This window comes from Miniopterus natalensis, chromosome 7 (genome assembly GCF_054644295.1).
Source record: "Miniopterus natalensis isolate mMinNat1 chromosome 7, mMinNat1.hap1, whole genome shotgun sequence".
NCBI lineage: Eukaryota > Metazoa > Chordata > Mammalia > Chiroptera > Miniopteridae > Miniopterus > Miniopterus natalensis.
The window spans coordinates 74460624-74483467 of NC_142087.1; the positions used below are offsets into that span (position 1 = coordinate 74460624).

The following is a 22844-nucleotide window of genomic DNA, read 5'->3' on the forward strand; positions in this document are numbered from 1 at the left end:
GACTGACCCATCCCACAGGACTAAGAGGAACAGTCCTTCCTTCAGAACAGCTGAAATGAGCTCCTCCAGAGTTTACCCGCTGGCCTACTTGTGCCTCCGCATCAGCCCAGAAGGAATTCTCCCCGCTCCCCCCCTAAACATGTGAGGCCCTGGGCCCCTTCTCCAGACAAATGCCCTGTTTCCTACCGCAGGAGCTGTCAAAGGCAGCCCACACACTGGATTCAGTCTGCAGATGTGTTTTGTTTGATTAACAGAGTTTTCCTTAAAACAAACTGAACGTATGTTTAAACATCTGGGGAGAGTCACACAAAATCTGGTTTCCCCCTTATCTCATCCTGAAAAAGGGCAGAATCTGGTCCCCGAGCCCACAGTCCAGCCTGACAGCCTTTGGCAGGAGTCGAGTCATGGCCCCGCCTTTTAGACAGGAGTGAGCTGGCAGGGTCAGGCGGTTCTCACCAGGCCCTGTGGTCCCAGTGACAATGCAGTTAAACACCTGTCACCATTTGTCATCCCACTTACACTGGTTTTTTCTTAAAGCAGACCACCTTTTCCCTGTACATATATTTCTACCAAAATAAGCAATAAAAAACAAACAAACAAACACAAGGTTTCACAATGTGGAAGTGAGGGCCCTTCCTGAGGCACCTCCACATCAAAATAACACAGTACCTGCTGAAGACCAACAATCGCATGTGTGAAAATACACATAACCTATAGGTGGCGCTAGGAGCTGTAGAGAAAAAGCTGGAATGGGGTTAGGTAAGGAGAGAGGAGGGCCATCCTACTAAATGGGAGGTCAGAAAAGGCCTCTCTGAAGGAGAGGACACTTGAAATGAGACTTGGATGAATTGAGGTGAGAGTCATGCAGACACGTAGGGAACAAAAACTGCAAAGGCCTCGATGGTAGAGTATGCCTGGCCTGTTTAAGGGGCAGCAAGGAGGCCGGTGAGACGACACAGGAGAGAGCAATGGGGATACCAGTAGGGGATGAGAGCAGAAAAGATCAGGGATGACAATGCAAGATCCTCTAGGCCAGCGTAAAAACTTAGATGTGACTCTGAGTGAGTCAGGGCCCTGCACGGGAAGGTTTAAGTGATGGCATCTCCTGGTTTGCGGCCATGTGAGCCTGCACCTCCATATCAGTGACGGTCATCCAACTCAGCCACCCCTTTCTCCCTCAGGGGCTCCAGATGGCGATGAGAAGGCCCTGGGCTGCCAGGCAAGGAGGCAGGAGCTCCCGTCCAGGCCTCAGGTCCTAAAAACACAGGGGTCTACTTATATCTGACCCCATGCTATGCCTGCTAAACCACGGGCCCAAACACGCCCAGCTGCCGCCATCACCGCCACCTCCCCCAGTGTGCCACAGCTTCTCTTCTGAATCTTTGCCCACACAGGGACACAGTGGCAGGAGCCAGGAGACCTGGGAGTTGCCTTGCTATGAACTTGCTGGGTGGTTTTAGCTGCCCCTTTCTGGCCCTCAGTTTGCTCCACAATGACAGGGTGGCCCAAACCAGCATCCCCCAGACCAATCACAGCCCTCAATGGTATCTAAACCACTCCAGGGGAAAATGAGGAAAAGCTGGACCTCTTACACATTCAGGGTCACACTTGAGAGGCTCTGCAGCCAGAGCTGCCATGACCCCAACTATGGGATGACTCTGGGTAAATGACTTCAGCTCTCCAGGCCTCAGTTTTCTTATCTGTTAAATGGGGTTTGTAAAGTACCAGCCTCATAGAGCTGCTGTGAGGACTAAATGCATTAAGACAGATTGAGCCTACACACACACACACACGTGTCATAAATGTGCCCGTGTGCCCATATGTGTCAGCGAATGCCTGTCCTTTATACTGAAACTCTGTCCTCCTAATTTTTTAGAGCAAAAATATCCCTTCTTTTATGGAATACTGGTCAGTTAATAGCACCACCAAAAATCAATGAACTGTCCTTACTATAGCTCTTTCCCTCACTGTCTCTGCCCACACTCCTCCATCGCTGCCACCGCCCCACTCAAATCCTTCAGCTCCCATCAACTCCATCTTCCAAATGCTCACCAAGTCCCTGTCACCTCCCTGGTCCAGGCCACCATGATCTCTCACCTGGGCAACTACAGCAGGTAATTGCCCTCCCAACAGGTCCTCCTGCTTCTGTCTCATTGCCACACACCTGACCTGTGGCCTAGTCTCCATCCAGCAGCCAAAGAGGGCTTTTAAAACAGTCCAACCATGTTGAGCCTCTGCTTAAACCCCCAATGTCACTCATCTTACTTATGAGTGACATGATACATCTTAACCAATATGACCCTCGTTTTTGGCCTATGTCTCCTTTACTATTTGCAGGCTAAGCCAGGTAACTACCTGGGGTCCCAGGTGCAAAATGTCATCTTGCAATCTTTGCCCTGAGTGTTCCAAATGGCTCCCCACCCACGAAGTCCTCATGGTTCCCACTTGTTAATGGCTGACCCAGGTCAAGAGTGATGGGCTCCACTCAGGAGAGTGGGGACTGCCCAGGCTCACCTGAGCAAGAAGCTGTAAGAGAAATCGAGGAGACCCATCTCATGCCAGCCACTGCCCTCTTCTGCGGTGTCGCCCAGCAGGACAGTGCGGAGGTTGATATACATGGCTTCTGTGAGCGACTGCAGGTCTCTGTGGAGGAGGGTCCTGGGCAGGGAACAAAGAAATGAGACTACAGCTTCCTAAGGGTAATATCCACACACTGGTGCCTCCCTCCCCCAACCTCAGGGCCCCAGGGCTCCATTTCCTTGTTGGCAATGGGGGCCTTTGGAAGAACAGCTTAAACAAGATGGTATTATTACTATCATCATCAACAATGACGACCAATACTATTTATTGTGCTAAGTACAATGATCTCATTTCATCTTTTGGCAACTCTAGGGATAATAATTACTATTATAATACCCATTTAACAGACAGAGAAACTCAGGGACATAGAGGGAAGTGATCTGCCCAAGGTCACCCAATCAGTAAGTGATACAGCTGGGACTGAAACCTTGACTTGCCCAACTCGAGTCTGAACTCTTACCATGATAGTCAATCCTTCCTTGAGGTACACAAACTTGGATAAGGACCCCTTTAGACTGAGTAACCCCCTCAGTTTTTGGATAACTCAAAAGTGGAAAACTTCCAGAGTGGTTCCACAAACTTCCAGGTAATAAAAGCTTTCGGATGTTCAAGTTGGAACGTTGTTGGAATAATAATGGACATGACCCATGTGAGACAATATGTGTAAAGAACTTAAGACAGCACCTGGCACACTGTAAGTGACCAATAAATGGGAGCTTGTGATTGCCCTTGACCTTGACCTTGCTCCCCCGACCCCACTCCAGGCACTAACTAGTCCTTGACAGAGAAAGTAGCCTTCAACAGATGTGGCAGACATGCCCTGAAGACATCATGCCAACTTGTGAGAAATTCCCAGAAACTCTTGGGGGCAGACACTGGAGGTAGAAAGGTAGGACACAGTGAACTGTGGACTCTTGTTGCTAATGAGCTCTCGTGATACCCCTGGAATGGCGGAACCCAGGACACTCAGGCTCAGAAATACTCCTAGCAGCTGTCCCACAAAGCTGAGGTCAGACTGGGCATTGCCTCTCATCAATGTCCACCTCATAATGCTGGCCCTTCCTCAGCTTTAGCAGTCCTGCAAAACCCAACCCTCTAGACACTTCATCTAACTCCAGGAGGTTACTCTTCTTCCTGGAGACAGATCACTAAAAACTACCACCAGACTGCGTGCCTCTTTAGGGGTGGATGCAGAGTCTTGTTTCCTCAGTATCTTGGGTGGAGGAGAATGGGCTGTGGAGCCTGCAGACCTGGGTTCAAATCCCACTCTGTCACTTACTAGCGGTAGACCTTGGGCAAGGTCTTTACTTCTCTGAGCCTCAGTTTCCTCATCTGTAAAATGAGAATAAAAATACCCACCTCTTGAAGCTATTGTATAAATAGGGAAGTGTGTCTATCAAACACCTGGCATGTGGTAGGTGCCCTCAGATGGTGGTTGGCATCATTCTGCATCTCCTGCATCTAGGACGGTGATGTGCTCAGCAGGTCCTTAGATGTTTGCTGAGTACAGAGTAAATGTGCTCATGTTTTCTTGCTGATATAAATATTCCACATGTTTCAGGACCTGTGCCACTTCCTAGCTGTGTGACCTAGGGCAAGTCACTTCTCTGAGCCCGTGTCCTCATCTCTGAATTGGGGCTATAAGTGACTTACCCGCCAGCATTGTTGTAAAGTCTAATGAGATCATGCATGATGCCTGGCACAGAATGGGAACTTGAAAATATTAACCACGCCATCCACCTCCCTTCATTTTACAGATGTGGAAACAGAGGCTCATAGAGGGAGAGTAACTTGTCCAAAGTCACAAGGCTAGGAACGGGTGGAGCTGGGATTGAATCTAGATCTGACTGACCCAAACCCCGGTCTCCGTCTACTGAAATCAGAGCTGCCTCCTAAGACCTAAAGAGTTCTTCTTCAGCCCAATTATTTTGGGTTGTTTTTTCTTTTGTTTTTGTTTTGTTTCCTCAAAACAAAATGTCTTTCCTGAACACCTGTTGTGGAGACAAGCGCAACTTGAAGTGGCAGGTAGAAGCAGACGGCCCACCCGGCCCACCCGCGGGTACCGTCTCCGGCCACTCACGGTTTCATCTTGGCCTTTTCATCGCTGGGGTTGTAGTGCGGAAGCTGCACATCAAAAATCCTCTCCATGAGGAAGACGGCATAGGCGTGGAAATCCAGGTTGGTGTGAGGCTCCCACACCACCGAGTCGTAGGAGTGTGGGTCCAGGAGGACAGTGACATACCTGCCCCCCACCAGCACCTGGGAAGTTGGCAGGCTAGAGTGAGGAGGACGGCCATGAACAGCAGCAGCTCTCAGGGGCCGGGGGCCTCCCCTGCGCTGAGCACTGGCCCTGTCAGGTCCTGAACGGACAATCGTCTTTCACCGACCCCACCTGGCTACCCTGTGAGGTAGGGACCACCACTCACCAAGCTATAGCTAAAGGTGAGGCTTAGAGAGGACACGTAATGTGCCCACGCTCACACAGCTGAGAAGTGGCAGAGCTAGAACTGAAATTCTGCATTTTTTTGAACCAAAGGCTGTTCTCTTAACCACCTCACTCTTAAGCACTTGCCATGGTTATCTCGGTTATTATATCTCCAGTAGCCAGGAGGCAGTCTGCACACAGAAGGCAGAAGACGGATGTGTGCATCATAGGTGGGTGGATGGATGGATGGATGGATGGATGGATGCTTGGAATGATGTTGGTGGGTAAATGCTAGTGGGTAGATTATAAATGGGTGGATGGATGGATGGATGGATAGACAGATAGACAGATAGACAGATAGACAGATAGACAGATAGACAGACAGACAGACAGACAGACAGACAGACAGACAGACAGATAGATAGATAGATAGATAGATAGATAGACAGATAAATGAGTGAAAGGAAGGGAGGGAGGGAGGGAGGGGGCTGTTGGGTAACAACTAGTGGGTGTGCAAACAAGACCCATCTCTTTGGGAGGCGGAGCTCGGTATGTAACATGCTGCCCCGGAAGGGAAGGAAACAGCACTAGAGAGCTGTAATCCTGCAGACAACAAAGGTAAGGGCATTCTCCCTCCAATGTCTGTGCAGGGGTCACACAATTCTAACTGCCTTGGCCCTGTTTTCAAAGTATGGTCTGTGAGTCACATTAATCAAACTCCCTTATAAGGTACAGGCCAATATCCAAGAAAAATGCTATTGGATAGATTGTCAGATGGGGGGACAAACGGTAGGACAGGTCACTGAATGTATGTTGGCTGGAAAGATGGATGGATGGAGAGGCAGCTATAGGCTGGTTGGAAATGAAATGTATGGATGAATGTTGGGTATATGGATGGCAGGATGCTAGGTGGATATCGGGTAAACAGACTGAAGGATGAATGTCAGATGAACAGAAGTTAAAAGGATACATGGGAGGTGGATGAATGGGTGGTGGTTGTTCGAGTGTTGAAGGGATGGAGAGATGCAGATATAAACACATGTGTATCAAATGGATCGGTAACAACACTGGGTGAACAGTGGCCGCGGATGGAAACACGGGGAGACAAGGGGAAGAATGGAAATTGGTGGAAACTGAATATACAAATAAGTTGGATGGATGTTAGGTACATGAGTGGGAGATTGCTGGATAAATGTGGGTAGACATAGAGGGACAGATGATGGACACATGGAGGACAGGCAAATGCTGGAGAGGTACAGAGAAAGATGATGGATGAGTGGACAGATGGAGGCTCAATGGAAATGGAATAGATGAATGTTAGGTGGCTATTAGGCTAGAAGGGTGCTGCTTAGATACTGGATAGCTACGCAAAAGGATAGGTGTTATACGGATGGATGGGTGGACACTGGACGGATGGAAGTTGTGCGAATGGATAGAAGTCAGTTAGACGGATGTAGAAGTATTGGATAGATATTGGATGACTGCATAGCTCGATGTGGGACAGATACTAGACGGATAACGAAGGGAAAGATGTTAGACAATCATTGGGGTACAGTTGGAAAGACATGGATAGAAAGTTGGCGGAACCACTGGATGGATGTTGAATGAGTGGGTTAGTGCATGGAGGGATGCTGGGGGAATCAGTAAACATGAGGTATGACAGGCCCAGCTGCTCATCCCCTTCCCTCCCAAGAGGCACAAGAGGTACTTACAGTAAAGATATCACCATGCTTCTCCTTCATCCTGGTGAGGAAGCTGGCAGCATCTTTTCCAAACTCCAAGGCATAGCCCAACCAGGGGATATGGCCCAGGTCCAGGGGAGGCTCGCCAGGTCGCCTGCAGAAACCACAGCGCTTATCACCATTTGGTAAGGCAGGAAAGTGGGTAAAGTGTGTAGGGCATGGGGTGTGATTTTAAATGCAGAGGGTAGGGCAGGCTCCCCTGAGAAGATGTTTGGCCAAAGACCTGAAGGTGGTGAGAGAGGGAGCCACATGGATATCTGGAAGAAGAGCCTCCAGGCAGAAAGAACAAGTGCAAAGGCCCTGAGGTTGGATCATGCCTGGTGTGTTCAAATAACAGTACAGAGGCCAGTGTGGCTGGATTGGAGGGAGCAAGGAAAAGCAGATGTTGAGGCCAGAGAGGTAACAAGGCCCAAACCATGCAGGGCCTTGTAGACAGCTGTGAGGACTTTAGCTTTGTCTCAGTGAGGTGGGAGCCATGGGAGTTTGGAGAAGAGTAGGGACATGATTTGGCTTAGTTGCTTTACAGGATCCTTTTGGTTGCTGAGTAGAGAATGGACTGTAGGGGGCTGGGAGCAAAAGCTGGGGGACCAGTTTATGGAGACGATCATCTTTCTAAGGGTGGGAGATCTTTCCAGAACCCAGTAGTATAAAGATACAGAGTTCTCTGTTTGAGCCAGCATGGACCAGGGTTTTGGTCATCTCACAGTCCCTGTCATGCCCCCAGAGAAAGGATGAGAATGGAGAGCACAGCTGGGTGGGAGAAGGCAGTAGAAGAATGGGCCTCATCGCTGACCCCCGACTGTCCCTCACCAGCTCAGAATCTGAGTTATCTCAGGTGGCCGGAGGACAGGCCCACGGAATGTGAGGATGCCCCCAGGGGCACATGCTAGCTCAGCCTGGGGGTGTGACGGTTGGATATGTAACAGTCAAGGTCAGAATCATCTGTAAGAGCCGAGCAACGCCTCTGAGAATTTAGTAACAGTTATAGCTGACTGTGATAGACAGAATTCTAGATGACCTATACCCTTGTATAATCCCCCCCAATTGAGTGGAGGATAGATGGTACAGTTGACTTTAAGAATGAAGAATTCTCCTTAGTGGGCCTGACCTAATCAGGTAGACACAGGGCTTATGAGAGATAGGGCTCTTCCTGGCAAAACAGACTCAAAGCATGGGAGACACCTGACATCAGGGAGTCTCTCTTGCTGGCTTTGAAGATGGAAAGGGCCACATGCCAAGGAATACAGGTGGCCTCTAGGAGCTATGAGTGGACCCTGTCTGACAGTAAGCAAGGAAATGGGGACCTCAGTCCCACAACCACAAGGAACTGAATTCAGCCAGATTCTTCCCTGGAGGTTCCTGACAGAAGGCAGGTTCCTCACCTACACCTTGACTTCAGCCTTGTACGACTCTGAGCAGAGAACCCAGGTACAACGTGCTTGACTTATGACCTAGCAGACTGTGAGCTAATAAATGGTGCTGTTTTAAGCTGCTGTGTGATACTTTGTTGTGCAGCAAAAGATAAAAACTAATCCACTCAAATGTGCATTGCATTCGAACCGGGTTCTGTCCTTGGCCTACCACTTAGTGGGTATGAAGTGGTATATGAAAACTCATCTTGTCACCCCCCCCCCCACCCTCTGAGGGAGGGACTGTTAGCTAAGGAGAGGTATATCATAATCACAAAATTAGCATCACAACATTGTAGAGCTGGTGCTCATAGTGGTCCCTTTGGAGACCCCTAAACCCAGGCTAGGACCCATGTTTTAGTCTCAGAATTATCAGAACCACAGGGATGCAGAAGGCTCCCTGTCTGCTGAATGAGTGTGTGAGTCATCCCACCTCTCCTTCTCACTGTGGAGTCATTCATTCCTTCACCAAATATTAACTATGAAGCAGGCACCATTCTGGGTGCTGTGACACAGCAGTGAGCAGGGCAGACAAGGTCACTGGGTGAACATACTAATGAGAGGGAGACAAAAAACAAACAAGCAAAATCGTTTCCAAGAGTGAGAAGTGTGATAAAGAAAATAAAGAAGATGCCGCTCAGCAATGAAAAGAAAAATAATCCAATTTAAAAATGCTCAAGGGACTTGGACAGTTCTCCAAAGAAGAGACGCATGCAAATGACCAGTAAACACATGAAAAGACCTTCAACATCATTAGTCACTGGGGAAATGTAAGTCAAAACCACATGTGGTACCACTTCACACCCGCTAAGATGAGCCTCATTAAAAAAAAAAAAAAAGGCAGGAGAATGTGCTGGCAAGGACGCGGCGAAACTGAAATATGCATGTATTTCCGGTGGGAATGCAAAACGGTGCAGCTGCTTGGGAAACCAGTCTGGCAGTCCCTAGAAAGGTTCAACAGAGTTACTATATGACCCCAGCAATATATCCCCCCCAAAATTGAAAACATATGTTCATACATAAACTTGTGCACTACTGTCCATAGTAGCATCATTCATAAAGGCAAAAAGTGGAGCCAACCCAAATGTCCACTGACTGATGAATGGATAAACAAAATGTGGTCTACGCATGCCTGGGAACATCATTCAGCCATTAAAAAGGAATGAAGCTCTAAATCATGCTATAATGTGGAAGAAGCTCCAGACCGCTGTGCTAAGAGAAAGAAGCCAGACACAAAAGGCCACATGCTGTGTGATTCTATTTCTATGGAATGTCCAGAAAAGGCAAATCAATAGAGACAGAAAGTAGATTTGTCGTTGCCAAGGGTTGAGGGGAGGGGGAATGGAGAGTGACTTCTAACGGGGGGAGCACTTCTTCTTGGAGTGATGAAAATACTCAGGACTGAGATAGTGGTGACAGTTGCACAGCACTATGAATACACTAAAAACCACTGAACTGTATATTTTAAAAGGGTGAATTTTATATTATGTGTATTTTATCTCACAAATATCCACAAAAATAACCTCACTTATATGTGGAATCTAATGAACACAATAAGCTGATAAGAAAAGAAAAGAAAAGAAAAGAGAAAAGAAAAGAAAAGAAAAGAAAAGAAAAGAAAAGAAAAGAAAAGAAAAGAAAAGAAAAGAAAAGAAAAGAAAAGAAAAGAAGGGTGTTATGAGCTAGTGAGGGGCTAGTTTAGAGAACATGGCCAGGGAGGGCTTCTCCAAGGAGGGACCACGTGAGCTAAGACCCAAGGGTGAGAAGGAAGTACAATGGAAGAGAGGAGAGAGAAACATTACAGGCAGAGGGAACAGCAAGTGCAAAGGTCCTGGGGTGGGAAAGCGCTTGGTGAGGTTTTTACGACAGCAGAAGCCAGTGGCTGGAGCAGAGAATGCGGAGGTGAGAGGTAGGAGATGATACTGGAGATGACCTGTGGACCTTGAGGACCTGAAAACCAAGGAGAGTCTGCCTTGTGCGCCAAGTGCGATGGGGATCCTCTGGAGGGTTTTAGTGGGAGTTGAGAAGTGATGTGGTTATGCTTTTAAAAGGTTGCAACAGAGAGAGGCAGCAGGGAGATATGTTAGGAGACTACTGTGATCATCCAGGAGAGCAATAATGGTGGAAGCGTAGGCCACGGTCGCCAGTGAGCCAGTCTCGGCATTCAACTCCCCCACTTCCGGGAGTCCAGGGGACCACCAACTTCTCTTCATCTTTCTTCCCCCTCCCTCCCCCCCTCCTACCCTGCCCCCTCAAAGTAACCCAAAGGGTAGCACAGGTGGTGAATAGGGAGAATGGTCAGATTTGAGAGCCAGAGTTTGGGAAATATGGGAGCAGAACCAGAGATGAGGTCTGAGAGCACCAGGAAGTGCCTCCCCCAGCCACCTCCTCCTCTCTCCCCAGCCCCCATTCTGCCTCTGAGCCCATCATTGAGGGGGCACCAGAGAGGTACTGGGGCCTTCCCTTTCCCCTCATCATTTTGTGAGCCCCTGGGTCAAGGCCACTTCTCCAGAAGGTTCCATTTAAAGGTAAGGTGGGACGCTGGCAGAGCCCCGGGGTTGGAGTAACCTGGTACCCAGTGCGTACCAGCCCAGAGAGACAGGGCACAGGAGCAGCGCTTCTGCACAAGCAGCAGGAGGGCATGGTGGTTATGAGCCTGACTTTAGCATCACACTTCCTGGCTTCAAATCCCAGCCATGCTCTTGCTGGCTGTGTGACTTTATTTCTCCATGCCTCGGTTTTCTTATCGGTAAAAGGGGAGTGACAATACTACTGACCACATCAGGCTGTGATGCAGATGAAGGCAGTTATGGAAAGAACAGTGAGTGCCTGGTACCTCGTGACCAGGGAGCAGCTGGGTGGGCCTGAGAAGCAGGACCAATGAGACTCCCGGGTGCCATTTATTGAATAAACAGCGTCAGGTGCTAAGCATTTCCCAAAGCTCCCCTTGCTTGGTAATAGTGGCTAATGAGCTCTGGCTGTGTCCCACTCGAGGAAGGAATGATTACCATCAAGCCCATTTGACAGCAAATGAAACTGAGGCAGGGGGGCTGAGTCACTGCGGGGCATCTGAGTTTCTAGGCAGGTCTGGCTGTAGAGGTGCTACCCTGGCCCCGAGTCACCCCAAGTGGACATTTGCATCCCCACTTTGCAGATGAGGAAACTAAGTCATAGAGGGGTTTCAGCGACCTGCCCAAATGCAGGGCCTGAAATCTTCCCCTAAAACCTCTGTAGGGATGCGGTGGGGCCGGGGCTTCCTTTCCTGCCCTTTATCCCCTCAATCCAGCTCCCCAGCAAGCCAGGTGTTATTTCTGGCAGCTTTCATCTTTCCCCAGAAAAGCCCCAAGGAGGTGCGGACAAAGGCAGGAAGCTGGACGCCCAGGCATCCGACCCCTGGTGTTGCCGCGGGCTGCTCCAGCCCAGGCCCTCAATCTAACTCACATTCCAGTGTGACTCAGCCTGGCCAGGAGGGGGGAAGGAGGCTCTATTTTGGGGTCTGCGGTCACTAGCCTCTCCCTCTGACACTCTCACTGTTTTTTGGGGGGGGGGGGAGCAGGGATGCAGGGCTCCTGCCCACACAGCTGATTGTTGCCTTCCTTTCTGGTTCAGACACCAAAGCACCTTTTCTCACTCTCCCCTGTAATTTTAATTCCCATCGTGTGGGGTCCTCCCAAAACTACCCATTCCTCACTCACAGACCCTACTGCCAACCCCACCACCTGTCCTGTCCCTCTACTCGACCTTTTGCAAATCAGGGGAGAGGGTCAAGGATGGATCTCACCCACCTTTGTGTCTCTTTAAAGTATCCCACCTTCACTGGATGAAAGTTCCACAAGGACAGGCACTAGTTGCTCACCAACATTGCCTGGCCCACAGTAGGTGCCTAATAATGTGTCAGATGAATGAATCGTGTACACAGTTGGTGCTCAATGAGCAGTTGCTAAGAGTGTTAAGGGAGCTAGCACAGGTTAAGCACCTGACAGATAATCCGGGTTCTGGCTTGCCCAGAGCAGAGGCTGCACTATTTGCTGTGCAATGTTGGTGGGTTGCCCGACCTCTCTGTCCCGTAGTTTCAACTCAACCCAGGGCCTTAGGCTCTGGGAGAGGACTTAATGGAAGAACAGAAGGAGGCTGGTTGCTGCCCAGCTGGGCTGAAACAACCTGAGCTACTTTTTAAACTGCTCAACCCATTCTTTCTCCAGGGCTCACCTAGAGGCTGTCTGCCATTAACCAAGGGCCTCCCTAACCCTCTTTCACTCCCCCCTCATTGTCTCCCACTGTATAGGAAAAGCACGTGGCCATCTTGCTCTAGTTTTTGTTTTCCTATTTTTGTAATAGACACAGATTCGGAGAATTATTTCTCAACATAAGAAAAAACAGTAGAGCAAGCAAGTATAGTGAAAAATAGAACAGCTGCATGTTGGAAGGACAATAGAGAGTGGTGGGGACTGCGACAAGGCTTAGAGAGGGCTCTACTACTGACCCCAGGCAAGGGTTGCTAGATCTTCCAATTTTTTTCACAAGAAGCTGGAAATCTGGAGTTTTGTGTGTGAAATCCCCCAATTTTCTCCCCTTATGCTGTGTGGTACACAATAGACCTACCTGGCGCTGAATCTAGCCATGGGCCACCATTTGGTAACCTCTGGTTAGTACATGTTGGAAGGAGACAGATTTACTTGTTCCTAGAAACTCCATATAATGCAAGGGCCCAGATCAGCCCTTGAACCACCAGGAACCCTCACCCTATGTGACTTTTGCTCTCTGGCCCCCCAGAAAGCGGGCTTCCCACCCAGAAGACCTCTCCCAAGGCTCCCCGAAACAGTCACACAAGCCCAAAGAGGAAGAGGTGCACTCAGCCAGGCGAAGTGGCTGGGGCATGAGAGACCAGCTACATGAGCCAGCTCAGAGTACAGGCGGAGAAACCAGGGCCAGGAAAGCAAGGTTTCTGATACATGCGCGATCATAGCCTCAGTGGGCATAGCAGTCAGATTCCCAACTCCCACCTCACCACCGCTCCCAGGAGAAAACACTCACGGTTATCAAACTGGGCTTAAAAATTCTTGCCATAATTGCAGAAACTTGAATTTGGAACTAGATGACATTAAGAATTATTTTTTATATTCTCAAGATAAAAGAATTGTGATTTTCATTGTTGTTTTTTTTTTACATGCATGCTGAGATATTTAGTAGTAAGATATTATGACACCTATAATTTTTTTTAAATCTTGACAATTGTCAAATCAAAGTGATAGGTACATGGGGGTTCTTATATATTCTTTCTATTTTTCATAAACAAACTTTTTTAATTTCAAAAAGAACAAAGGCACGAGTAAAGACAGTGTTGCTGACTGACTGAAGTAGCGCTCTTTTCTTTTTACTGGGAAAAGCATAAATTTTGGAACCGGCCAGATGTGGAGCGTAATTTCTATGTGGCCTTAAGGAGGTCACTTAGCCTTCCTGAGCCTGGGCTGGAAGACAGGGTTCTGAGCATGACCTCGAGGGTCAGTGAGGAGAACAGAATACGCCAAAGCAAGTGCAGGGCTTGCTTGTTTTGACTCAGACTTTAGGTCACTGTCTACACAGCGTCAGCCTCACCCACCCCTTTTTCCAGCACTTGCCTATTTGTCCTTTCCTAAGAATCTTCTGGTGGTAGTTGTGTCTCTTACTCTCTTAACATCAAGTGGCTCTAAGACTTTTGAGCATTCAGATCACAAATATAATATATGCAAAAAGTGAGAATTCATTTTTCCTGGGAATTAAAATTTCATGCAGCCCAGATTTTTATTCCAGGGAAACCTTGGGCAAGTTGCTTGGCCTTTCTGAGCCCATTTCCTCCTCTGCAAAACGGGGGTAACAAGAGTGCCCCTTGTTGAGTCGAGAGGAGGAAATGAGATTGGGGGCTTCGATTAGGGTTCCCATGGGGTCTCCTCAGGGTCCATGCAACTGTCTCCCAGCTGTTAGTGACCCCCATACCCATACTTCTTCCCAGTACTCACTTGTTGACCCTCCTAAGCTACCCATAGATACAAAACAGGAACTCACCCTTAAAGATAAATTAGCTCTCTGGGTCTAGCAAGAGTTAGCTAAAATAATGTTTAATCGGCATTCCTGCTAACCCAGCAATTCCACTCTCACCTACTATTATCATCATCATCCCCACTTTAAAGATTGGGAAACTGAGGCAGAAAGTGATTACTCAGCTTGTTCTTATTTCTAGAGGCTGGGAATGTCCATGCACTGAGCAGCCAGGTACCCTGCCTCCTGGACTCCATGTATTAGATGGCCGCCCCCATCAGCCCAGCGAAAAGCAGGCCCACAGGAACACCACAGCACACTGTCTGAATCAGCGAAAGCACTGGAAACAACCTAAAAGTCCATCAATGGGGACAGGAGTAAACAGACGGAAGGAAGCTCGCCACTATTCATGGTAAAAATCGAGAGAATGAATTAGATCTGCATGTAGTAGCACAGAGGGATGCCACAACAGAAATCTGGAGCAAAAAAAGCCAACATAAAGTCTGAAACACCTCTACACAGTCTCCAAAAAGCCTGACAACTTATGAAAAACAACTCATTTCATCACAGGGAAGCTTATTTGTTGTACTTCTCTCCCCCCCCCCCCCCCCCAGGCAAATGATTGAATACATGGTTTTTAATTTCACCTGAAAAGCTGCCTGGCTGTATAAGAAAAATATCATGAACTTACTGATTGAAATTCAACTAACATATTGTCTAAAAATAAAAAGTTTCCCGAAAATTTCAGACACTGATTTAAACACACACACAGGCACACACACAGGCACACAAGCACCTCCCCTGCCCTGTATTATTTACAGGCTCATGTCCGTGTGCGTAAGAGTAATTGTAAAAACAGAAGAAGTGGAGACTGAAGAGAGATGATACACTGGGTTGGATCCTAGAATAGAAAGAAGACATTAATGGAAAAACTGATGAAATTCAAATAAAGCCTGCAGTTCGGTTAGTCGGAACAGACCAGAGTTGCATTTTGGTTTTGACAAATGTATATTACAATGAAAACAGCAGAAACTGGGTGAGGGGCATTTGGGAACCCTTTGTACTGCCTTTGCGACTTTTCTGTAACGATAACACTGGTCTAAAATGAAAAGCATACTCTAGAAAAACATCTGGAAGGTTGCCCCCAAACGGATCAGCAGGGGAGGTCCAGAATTGTGGGAAGGGTGGTTAAAGGGCTTGTCCCCAACGGGGTAGTTGTTTTAAATCAAAGGTATTCAGCTATTCCTTATGCAATTCAAATTAACTTTTAAAACGTTTTAGAGAAAGAAAGAGACCTACTGCCCTCTCCCTGATTTGAAGCGTATGAGTCTTACTTTTTCTCCTGAACTGCAGATTCTCAGCGGAGCAGGAAACTTTGGGACTAGGAAGCTGAGACATGTCACCTTGGTTCTACCTGCCCAGGCGGTGGGACCATCAGGGGAGGGAAGCCCCCTTCCCCACCTCAGTCTGTCCCCTGGCAGGAGGAAATACCGAGCCCCTGGTCCGGTCCAGGTCGGCGCATCCTGCGGCAGGTGGCTTCAGGGAGGGGGCGTCCCGCAGGGCCCCGGCCTCCCGCCCCCCGCCCGCGTAATGGAGCTGCTAGGGCTGCCCCGCAGGACTGCAGAGAGCAGGGCAGGGGGTGGACAACGAGCACTTGCGGGAAGCAGGTAGCCGCTGAAGGACAGAAGACGGCTTCCCCCAGGGGGTCACGCGGAGCCCGTCCGCGCCGTTCCTCACCCAGAGACCCCGGCTCCCCTGGACCCCCGCGGGCCGCCGCCGGCGCGCTCCGGGCCTGGCCGCGCGGGCCGCGCGTGTGCCGTGGGTGTCAGCCCCCTGGGACCTGGTCCCGGTCCCCACACTTTCCTGCGCCGTCCCGCCCCGCTTCTTCACGGGGGCGGATAGTCCAGGCCCCTCCCGGGGGTAAGTGAGCGCGGGAGCCCCTGCGCGGGGCGTCTGGACTCCCACCTCCGAGGGGCTCGCCCGGGGGCTGTGGGTGACAGTGGGCACCGGGCGCGGGGCTCCGGCCCGGACTTGCCGCCGGCTGCGCGACCCCCGCTGCAGCCCAGGCCCCGGGTCCTGAGAGCGCTTTGTGTGGCCGGGCGGAGGGCCCGCGGGGCCGGGGGACGCGCCCCTGGCGGGGGGCACTCACCGCGCGCGCCGGCGGGTCAGCAGCAGCAGCAGCAGCAGCGCGGCCAGGAGGCCGAGGAGCACGGCCCACGACATGGCCCCGCCGGCGACAGAGCCCGAGGCGACCGAGCCTGCAGCGGCGGAGCGCGGGAGACTGCGGGCGGGCGCGGGGTCCGCCTGCCCACCCAGGGCCCGCTCCGCCCCGCCTCCGCCCCCCGCGCCCGCGCCGCCCCCCAGCCCCGGGCCCCGCGCGCTTAGGGGCGGGGAGCGGGGCGGCCGATCCCTCCCAGGTCCCGGGGGGTCGCTGGGGGCGCTCTCGGAGACCCCTCCTCTCAGCTCGGGCCGAGACAGAGCCCCACCCCCTGGGCTAGGAAAGTGGGGGGAGTGGAAAATGGGGGTGGGGGAAGGGGAGGTGTGGATTGGAGAGGCAGGAGGGGGTGTGGTGGGACGGGACGGGACGGGTGGTGGAAGGGGAGGGGAAATTCTGTGAGGGGGGAAAGCGGGGTAGGGGGAAGGGGAGGGGAGAGTGGGAACATGAGCACAGGGGAGTCTGAGGATGGGAGGGTGACTGGTGGGAGGGGACGGCAGGGGCCTTTCCATCCATGCCACATAAACACCCTCCACCACCCAGCCCCCTCCTCGTCTCATCCCCACCCAGAGGAGGGTTAGAGGCCTCGAGTTTCCTGTGCTGTGAGTGGGGTTGGGCTGGACTCTACCCCCCCCCCATGGTATGTTTACCTGAGTAGCTACAGGGAGGGGGTTACAAGAGTTACTCCGAACTGCTCCCTGAGTCCCCAGTCCTCAGCTGCTGTAAGGGACAGAACAGGGAACGAAAAGCACCCAGACCTGTACCTGGAGCAGAGCAGGGGCTCAGGATAATGTGGCCATTGTTAGGATTACCTAGTGGTTAAGGTGCCAGCGGCTCTGCAGAGACCACCCCTGGGTGCTGGTGAAAACCTGGGCTCCCCGCTGGAAGGCCTGGGCCTCACTCCAGGTTTGCTGGTTGCTCACCACTCCCTACACCCTCATTTTCACCCTGAAGCCTCGCCCGGGTAACTTATCCTCTCTGAGGCCAGTTACTTATCTGGGACCAGACAAGTAACTGGGGGGGGGGGGAATTGAGGAGAGCTTGTCAGTAACAGGGAGTTGCAAACACTGAGTGCTTGGCACAGGTAAGTTCTGTGAGACTTGCTCAGAGCGTGGAGCTGAGACCCAGAAGGTCTGATTCTAATCTTGTGTTTATTGCTCACTGCTGTGTGAATTTAGGCAGGTTTCATCTTCCCGATAGCCCTCTGAGGAGCTGTTACTCCTAGCCTTCTGATTTCAGCCCTCATCTCCCCACAGCCCATTCTCCCCAGCGTAGTCAGGAAGCCCTGGATGGCTAGCAAGGGGTGAAACTGGGAAAACAATAACCTTGTCCCAGGGTAATCTGTCTTCTCCTAGCATATCGCTGGTCCTGCGGTTTAGACCCCCTGAGTGGTCCTCCCTAAAGATAACATCCAGGCCTCAGTTGTATTTCAGCTCCAGGCCCAGAAAAGCAGCTAAACCAGACAAGTAGCTTTGTGGCTGACTCAGGACCAGCTACATAGACTAATGACCCCCTGCCCTGGCACTGACCAATCAGTGGAGACCATGCACCCCTAGAAAGCTGACGGGTATTCTATTGAGACACTCCCCTGAGGCCTCCCCTAAGATTCCCACTGGCAAGAAAAGGATCCAGCAAGCACTCCCCAACCAGGGGAATACGCCAGCACCATCTCCATCCCTCCAAGGGGATCCCACAAAACTTGCAACCAGGGGAGCAGTGGGCAGCAGCGGCTGGACCCAGGCTGACCCCCTGAACCTATCTCCAAGGCCCCTTCTCTCTCTGACTTCTCAGGGAACCACAGCAGCCCAGCCAGGTTCTCCTGTTGCTGCTTCTATATCCGTCCCTGTTTCACTGTCTCAGGTATATTTTTGCTTCGTCGTAGACCCAATACCCTTTAGCTCAGTGCTATGTAGCCCTTCCCTTTGGATATCCCATCCCCTTTCAATAAACTTAATTTTTTATTCACCCATCTGAGATGGCTATTTAGCCTGCCGGTGCACCACCAACCTTAACTTTTCACCTCATTCCTCTGTCTCCGTTTGACTGTCACCTCCTCAGAGAAGCCCTTCATGACCACCTGGTCTAAAGCAGCCATACCATCGCTCTCTGTTGCTTTAACCTGTTTTTGTTTATGTTTTCTTGCCAGTACTTAAAATATCCTGTTATCATATTAAAGATTCATTCTTTTGCCTGTTCCATGTTGGCTGTCAAGGCAGCTGGATGACTCTCACGTGGCCTCAGTGGATTAGGGACATCAAAAGGGAAAAGGAGTTTCCGGAGCCTCTTGTTTATTTTTCAAGCTTGTCTGCTGGTAAAGCCAGCAATCCCAAAAAGGCCACAGAACAGGCCTGGAGGTTTTCTCCAAATTTGGGGGCCCCAGGGGTGACCTTCTGGCAGTGGGGTTCACAGCCCAGCTCAGCCAGTACTAAGCTGTGTGACCCTGAGCAGCCTGCTCCGCCTCCCCAGGCCTCAGTGCCTCATCGGAGGAATGGAGTTGGAGCGAAGAGTAAATGACCTAATCGAGGTGACACAGCCATCAGAGTGCCTGATATACAGTGAGCATTAGTGAAAGTTAACCGCTGTCAGTGTTTATTCCAGTTCAGCCTCTCACTTTATGTGTGATCCAGGTTCCGTCTCAGGTTTCTCATCTGAAAAATGGGGTGAACAGTTCCTTCCTCACAGGGCTGTTGTGAGGACTGAATTAAATGGTAAGAGAATGAAATCACCCAGAGTGGGGCCTGGCATGTTGTAGGTGCTCAATAAATGTTAGCTCTTCTACCCCACACCCCTGGCTTGTGTGCAGACCAGGGTCCCAAATAGCAGCCCCCCAACCCAACCCAGGGGCAGAATTCCCCCAGGGAAGGAGACCAATGAGAGAATGGCTTCTCCTTTGCTAACAGAACCTGATTTTGTTTGGGAATCTGGCAAGTGTTTGGGAAGGTGGTCCCATCCCCCTCCCAGGAAATGAACCGCCATTGGTCCAAGCCCGGGAAATTCCTCCTGGTTAAAGATAGGTCCAGGGGTGGCCGCGAGGGCGCCTTCTGGAATATTTTTTCCTCATTATTTGCTCTTTCTTGGGTGCGGTCGTGTGAGGATGTGATGGTGGGGGTGTTAGGAGGGAAAGTAAGGAAAAGGGCACAGCCCCAAACTAGAGCTGCAAAATAACCCTCCCTGGAACCACCTACCTTTAGACTTCTTGTTTAATGAGACAATCAAGTAAATACACCATGAGTCAGATTTTCTCTTACATGCAGCCAGAAACATTCTTAACTAAGATGACTTTCCAGTTGTGGCTGTGGTGAAGACTACGTGAGATAATAAATAATGCATCTGAAACACCTCTCACAGTGCCAGCCTATGGTGAGCATTTGGAATGTTGCTTCATTATTTTTGCTTTTTAAAAAAAATAGCTTTGGCTTTCTACATTTATCAGCCTAATAGGGCATCCAGCTCTCTTGGCTACAGCATCTTGCAGGAGCGGGCAGGCTCTGGAAAGTAGCAGAGACTCCAAACTCCCCTGACCCGTGAGGACTGACAGGGCCCTGCTTGGGGCAAGACTGGCACATCCTCGGGAATGAAGATGAGAGAAGACTACCCCAAGCCCATGGTGAAAGAGCTGCAACATCCAATGGAGAGCTAAGTTCAAATCCCAACATTGCCGCTGGTTTGCCACATGAACCGAAGCAAGTTGCTTTACCTTATCTGTGCCATGGGCAGATCTAAGCCTTCATCAGGGAAGTGAAGCCCACGCGTCAGGTGGACACTCAGGAAATTCCCTCTTCTATCGCTTCTCGGCCTTTTGGCTAAGATCAAGTGTAGGAAATTTCCTCTTCTGTGCAGCTGTACCAGGGGCTGCCACCTAGTGACAGTTACCCGGACGTTCCCCTGTGGCAGTCCCAGTGTGTCCAGATGTTCACTGTGTTTGCTGTCCAGTAGAGACAAGACATCTGGGCAACTCTCTGATCCCATGGAACCGCAGATCTCTTATCTGGCTGCTGGAGGGTCATGAGGATAATGTTGAGAGCCAACTCCTTGAGAACACTGGGCGCCTGGACTGGGAAAGGGCGGCCCTTTTCACCCACACCCCTGCTCCTCTCTTCCAGGAACCAGGTCTGGTTCGTGTCTGCATCCTAAAGGCCACAAACAAATTATGTCAGGAAAGGAAAATATTATGTGCGGCCTCTTCAAAGCTGAAAACTAGCCCCATCAGGGAGGGGCAGTTTTCAATATTTTTTAAATTAAGGCTCTAACTTAGTAACTTTGGCCATTTTAAATACTTTTTCATATTAGCCCATCTAATCTGCACAAGACCCTATAAAATGAGAACTATTGTTATTCCCAATTTTCAGACGGTAAAACCAAGGCCCAGAGAGGCTCAGTGACTTTGCCAAAGTAATAGCTCACTTCCTCTGATCAGCTAACGCATGGAAATGTAATGCCGGCTTAGGACAGGCTAATTTCCCCCCTTGTGGTGTGAACACACCCTGGGCTTTCCCACCTCCACTCTTTACTCCTGCTGTTTACCTGCCTGGAAGCCCCCCCCCCCCCTTATGGTTTATCCAAATCTGTTGCGAAAAAGTATGTTAGCTCAGGTCCGCAGCCAAGCTGAGATGAAATATATGAGAAATTTATTGAGGAAAATGTCAGGGAGGAAAATGAAGAGGGAGCCGGAAGAGGCAGGGAGGAGGGAGGGAGGGAAGGAGGGAGGGAGGGAGGGTTGCAGACTGCAGTGCAGTTCTAAGAAAGCTCAGCAAGGCCGGCAGGAAGTCCTGGAGCCTCCAGAGGAGCCCTGTGTCTCCCCGGAATAGACCTGCTCCCTCTGTGATGAACTGGGACAGCCCCTGGGAAGTTCTCCATTCTGAGGACTAAATAAAACAGCATATGAAAATATCTGTTCCATATTTGGTGCTTGATGAATAAAACCTCTTGTTACATCTCGCCTTCTTGAGCCTTCTCCAGTACTTTCTAGGTGGGGCGATTGGATTCTAATTAGAGTGATACAGCTTCTCCTTCCCAAACCCCTTGCACAGCCTGGCTGAGATGCAGTCTATACGCCAGTCAGAGCCAGCTTCATGGACATGCAACCTGGGCGCCCAGCACGGGGCCCCGCCCTTGGGTTAATGCTCTGCTCTCATCATCTTGAAATTCTTAATTTTTGAACAAGGGGCCCCACATTTTGCATTGAGCCCCACAAATCATATAACTGATCCTGATACGAGAATTAGCTTCACTTTCTAGGTGAGGAAACTGAGGCTCAGAGAGGTAAAGCAAGTAGCCTAAGGTCACACAGCAAGAAAGGGGCAGAGCCAGGAATCAAATTCTGATTCATGAGATGGACATGCCAGTGCCAGGACAATTCTTCCTACTTGGGTAGCACGTTGCAGTTTACAAAGGCCTGCCTTACACTCCAGTGCTTATCATTTGACTCTCACGCCTACTTTAGAAGTGATCCTTGTCACCCTGGCGCCAGCCAGCCCTAGAAACCAGCCCAGGCTAATTTAAGCAAAAAAGGAAAGTAAGGGGGTATTGGAAGGAGAAGTCGACCGGCTGGGACTTGGAAAGGACAGTAGCGGGTCACCTCCGGGGAATGAGAGGCTGGAACCAAGGGTATGGGGGGCAGGAACCAAAGGGCAGGGTCTTCTGGGCACCAGGGTTCCCCACCGTAGCCTTAGTTCCCCTGAAGTTTCTCGTTCTCCCAAGAGAGAATCTGATTGGCTGAGTTTGGGTCATGGGCCCACCCACTGACCTTGATGGACAGCCAAACAAGCCGGGAGAGTGGATCCCCGAAGAAGAAGGATCAGAAAGCAGGGTCGGGAGGGTGGGCACGGATGACACTTTGGGCAAGGACACAACCCAGGGACGGTGGAGCCTGGGCTCCAGCCAGAGGCCCCGGGCTGGCCGGGGACCGAGAGAGCACCGTGCCCCCGGCGGGCATGAAGGGCTGGCACCGGGATGTGCTGGGCCCCGACGAGGCCTCCCCAGAGCGCAGGGAAAGGCCTCAGCCTGAGACTTACTCAGAGGTCGAAGCTGCCTTCTCCTGTCCCTCCCTCTGCCCTGAGGAGACCCTCCTTCAAATCCAGCCCCTCCCCTGAGCTCCAGCCCTATATTTTTTAAGAGAAGCGGGGGTGTGGGCTTAGAGGTTATTTTTCCAATATGTAAAACACTTGCATGGACCAAATAAAACATGTCCAGGTTGGAGACAGCCTGAGGATGGCTAGTTTGTAAGCCCTGGAATGTTACTTTGTACACACAAAAATCATGGCCCTATTACATAGATACCAGTAGGATTGCTAATGTCCTCACTTTGACTTTGGCTATGCAAAGAAAAATAAGCCTTTTACCTTTTATATTCTCCAGAGACGTCATCTAGTGCAATGATTAGGAGTGGGGATTTTCTAGAGTGAGAGTGCCTGGGTTCAAATCCCAGCTCTGCCCCTTACAATGTGGCCTCAGGCAAG

The 22844-nt window shown here is 50.5% G+C and overlaps 1 protein-coding gene across 2 annotated transcripts in view; it reads right to left on the minus strand.

Moving 5' to 3' along the window:
* The window catches only part of PTGIS (prostaglandin I2 synthase), a 37514-nt gene extending 21039 nt beyond the window's left edge, over positions 1–16475 (minus strand). The window contains exons 1-4 of one of the 2 annotated variants that reach the window (XM_087819160.1): positions 16321–16475; positions 6718–6841; positions 4661–4839; positions 2515–2658 (exon numbers count right to left, since the gene is read on the minus strand). In XM_087819160.1, coding sequence (XP_087675286.1) covers positions 2515–2658; positions 4661–4839; positions 6718–6841; positions 16321–16394 — 521 coding nt within the window. In that variant the 5' untranslated portion in view covers positions 16395–16475. Of the gene's footprint in view, positions 1–2514; positions 2659–4660; positions 4840–6717; positions 6842–15505; positions 15693–16320 lie in introns of those variants that run through there. The other variant, XM_087819161.1, reaches the window with a different exon arrangement.
* Positions 16476–22844: the final 6369 nt, after the last annotated feature.